The sequence below is a fragment of the Triticum dicoccoides genome, chromosome 6A (genome assembly GCF_002162155.2).
Source record: "Triticum dicoccoides isolate Atlit2015 ecotype Zavitan chromosome 6A, WEW_v2.0, whole genome shotgun sequence".
NCBI classification, from domain to species: Eukaryota; Viridiplantae; Streptophyta; class Magnoliopsida; order Poales; family Poaceae; genus Triticum; species Triticum dicoccoides.
Genome location: NC_041390.1, coordinates 146,854,797 through 146,858,647, shown reverse-complemented (window position 1 = coordinate 146,858,647; position 3,851 = coordinate 146,854,797). Strand labels below are relative to the sequence as shown.

The following is a 3,851-nucleotide window of genomic DNA, read 5'->3' as shown; positions in this document are numbered from 1 at the left end:
ACCCGTGACTACTCCCGCTTTCGCAAGCTCATTCCCGCCATCCAGTACTTCTTCCAAAGCCATTTCCCGCCATTAGCCCGCTCGCCACAGTGTTATTTCCCGCCCTCGACGCACGCTATATAAACACGCTGGTGACCGGGTTTTGGTGGGGCCACTGTCAGCAAGGACATTTTTGTGCAAAAGAAAATAAGTGCAGGGAGGTCTGTGCAAAAACACCACGCATGCGACTCCTTGAAACGGCATGTGTCACTGACAGTGGGCCTCTGCTTGTGTGGCATGCCATGTCATCGGCAAATACGCGGGCAGTCAACGAGAATGGCCATATATGAACCTAAACACAAGTTAACTAATCGGAAATTCGTATTTTTAAAGTTGTAGCACTAAACTGCACATTCAACGCAAGTTTAGTGACTACCAGTGATATTACCTCTCAAAGTAACTAGAGACAACTTTGTGCCTCTGACTTCAGTTGGAATTGATAATGACCATCACAATAAGAGAATAATAGGCTCAGGCATCTTACTCGGATGAGATGAAGGTCGAAACACATAGATTGCTAAAGAGAACGCATGAAAACAGTTCAGAGAATGCAGGCAACGAAAGATCTTACTACACAGCAACATATTCCAAACAATGTTCTTCCTCTCAGACATGGGAGGCAGCACACTCCAGCAACTCAACATAATCACACAGTTGACAATCTTTCTGCCCACTACACCATAATACATGATTATGGTAGCATTTATATGCACAAATCTACCAGTAGTTCATTCTACAAAGCAGAAGGAATGTATACATACGATCAACGAGAACAACAAGGCTGCTTGCTTTATCAGTAGAGCCATTGGACGGAAGGACCCGAACGAGTTTGCAAACACCTGCTCTTTAGATTGGTGGGATGTTTGAAAAAGAGAAGCCCTTGTATCCTTTGTATGCGTAGTAGGCAATTCTTGTGTAGTAGAATCCAGGGATGAACATTACAATGCCCAAAACCATGAAGAAGATTCCTGTTCCAATAAAATAGTTGCAGATGTTTGAATAAGGGGAAAAATTCCAGCGGCAATTATAGACAAAGTTTATTCAAGCAGATATCTTCATGAGTGCTACTGAAACATCCATATTGCATCAATACTTAGAATGAGAGTCAAAGTGCAAGCAAACTTTCCAAGCTTTTGCTTTGCAAATCAAAACATCTTATTTTTCAGTTTCACATGTACAACTGACATCCTACCATAAAGCCACACCATGATCACATATATTAGAGATGAGAGGGATATTGGGATTGTTTTTTAATAACCTAACTATAATCCACAATACACTTCGTAGTGGTGATGAGATGCTCTTAGTACCCAATCTCCGTAGTTCTCACTGCTGGGTTTCCTGGAGCACTTCACTATGAACATTGTGCGGTTCGAACACAAGCACCCCTAATTTGAGCCCAAAGTATCAGAAACCTCACAAATCGCAAGCATCTCACGCACACCTAAAATTTCCTAAGGCCTTACAAATGCCTATATATTTCTCAGCAAACACCCGGTCATACTCATATATACCATTAAAATAAGTCACCTATCCAGCTCCCAAACAACAGCTACGGAGTAAATACTACTCCCTCTGTACTGAAATACATGTCGACTATGTCTCAGCCAAATAAACCTCAATCAATTCCTCTCTCACAAGTCACAACCTTAGAAATACTACTTCTAGCCATGAATTACCAGTAAGTAGCTCTTAAGATACTCATACAGCAGTAGTTAGAAAATTGCAGCAACTTCAGGGTCCTAGAGGCAGTACCAATTCTTCTTATAGGCATATAGGGAAAGAAGAAAATGGAGGCGGAGAGGGGCGAAAGGAGATTCGATCTCACCGTGCGCGGTGTCACCGCCGACTTGGTTGGCGGCCATGAAGAGGCCGGCGACGACGCCGAGGGCCCCGAAGGCGAGGAGGGCGGCGGCGAAGGCGATCTCCTTGACGGGGGCGCCGCGCGGGCCCCCTACGGCCCCGCCGACGAGGTCGTCCTCGTCGGTGATGGAGAAGGCGTGGTCCACGTAGGCCATGCCGGGCCGGGATTAGCTAGGGTTTCTCGAGGTGGATTTGCGTGCGGATCGTCGTCGCAGGTTGGTGGTGGTCTGGTTGGGGGGCGGAAGATGCAGCGCAGGGGGGAGAAGAGAGATCGGCTTGGTGCGTCGCTTGCCGAATCAGATTTGGATCGGATTGGACGGCAGCGCCGGGTCAACCCGTTGTAGTATACGACGCGACGGCGATGGGCTACAGTTCCGAGGCGCGTCTTTTGGAACCGGGCTTGGCGAAGCCCTCATGGTCCGGCCCATGTGCGGGGCATGAAGCCCCTTTGTTTTTTGTTTTTTCGTGAATGCAAAAAATGTTTTAATGATTTGAAAATGCTTGGGAAATGATAAATCCTCACAGATTCAAAAAATATTCATTATTTTTCTAAAAATGTTCACAATCATGTAAAAATCATACATTTTCAAAAAGTGTTCATGAATCTCTAGAAATGTTAAAACATTCAAAAAATGTTTGAGAATTTCAATAATTGTTCCCAAATTCTAAAAATGTCCGCAGATTAAAAAAATCATGAACACAAAAAATGTACGTCAAAAACAAAAAAAGCGCAGGAATTCCAAAAGTTGTTCCCAAATTTCAAAAAATATTCGCCGGTTCAAAAATGTGTTCACGAGTACAAAACAATGTATGCAATTTCAAAAAAAGTTCATGAATTCGAAAATGTTCAGGATTTAGAAAAATGTTCAAAAATTTGTGAAAAATGTTCAATTTTTTTTAAAATATGCATGATTTCAAAAAATGTACATGAATTTCAAAAAATGTTCACTCGTTTGAAAGATGTTCGCAAATTGAAAAACAAAAAGGTATAGCAAAAAATAAATTAAAAGGCAAAAAGAAGAAATGAAGAAAGAAAAAAGAAAAACAAGGGAAAAGAAAAAGAAAAAAGAAATTAAAAAACGAAAGGAAAAGAAAACCCTATTCAGGGAAGTTTCACCTTCCCAAAACAAGTGGAAATGAAATTGGAAAATGGGCCGACCCATACAAAAAATAGCGTGTGAGGTGGCTACGCATTTCCGCGCTTCCTGGCAACCTACGCGCGGAATAGGTAAACTTGTTTTGGAGCCCACTGTTTGCGATGTGAAGGTTTTTGGTAGGTAATTGCCTGTTGCGACATATGCGTAAATATATTCCAATAGGATAGGCTTTTTTGTGGGTCTCTCATTTATACATTTAATAGAACAATGCTCGTGCATTGCAACAGACTATAAATATTTTAGTACGCCAGCATGTGATTTAAAAACCTGCTCATATTAATGTGATTGTATAAATAAATGTTTATCAAATCGTGTCTGTGATTGTGTAAATAAATGTATATCAAATCTTGTTCGCGATTGTGTAAATAAACGTTTGCAAGTAAACTAAAATGAAATTGGTGTAGATGGTAAGTAAATTAAGGTGGTTGATTAGCGTACGGGGAAGGTGCGAAAAAAGGTGTGGTGGGACTAAAAACCTGGTTGAACGAAAAATCCCCCGATGAAGAAACGTGATAGGAGGGAGATCCGGTTGACAAAGTGTTCTGGTAGCAGGGAAAGGAACGTACTCTTTTTAAGTAGTAGAGATAACACTACATTTTAGTGTCTTTTCCTACAAAACACCTTGATTTACCTGACATTTTATTGGTATTGTAACGACACAGAAAAAATGACTTCAATTGTTGACTAAATTAACACTTGGGATAATTGAGGCATTTTAAAAAAATACAATAATATAGTCATGATTCTTTTTGGCACGATTGGGAAGTGCAATACTCGCATGTCGGACGAAGG

General features: G+C 41.3%; 1 protein-coding gene across 1 annotated transcript; it reads right to left on the bottom strand.

Moving 5' to 3' along the window:
- Positions 1-579: 579 nt before the first annotated feature.
- LOC119316324 (transmembrane protein 230-like) lies at positions 580-2,219 on the bottom strand. The gene is made up of 2 exons (XM_037590634.1): positions 1,868-2,219; positions 580-1,007 (listed from the first exon to the last, which is right to left on the bottom strand). The coding sequence occupies exons 1-2, from the start codon at positions 2,055-2,057 to the stop codon at positions 886-888; spliced, it is 312 nt and encodes a 103-aa protein (XP_037446531.1). The 5' UTR covers positions 2,058-2,219; the 3' UTR covers positions 580-885.
- Positions 2,220-3,851: the final 1,632 nt, after the last annotated feature.

Excerpts from the sequence above, each read along its gene's own strand:
- LOC119316324 (XM_037590634.1), bottom strand. The coding sequence starts at position 2,057 with ATGGCCTACGTGGACCACGCCTTCTCCATCACCGACGAGGACGACCTC. Across the intron at positions 1,008-1,867 it reads CGGCGGTGACACCGCGCACG|GAATCTTCTTCATGGTTTTG; the intron begins GTGAGATCGAAT and ends TTATTGGAACAG.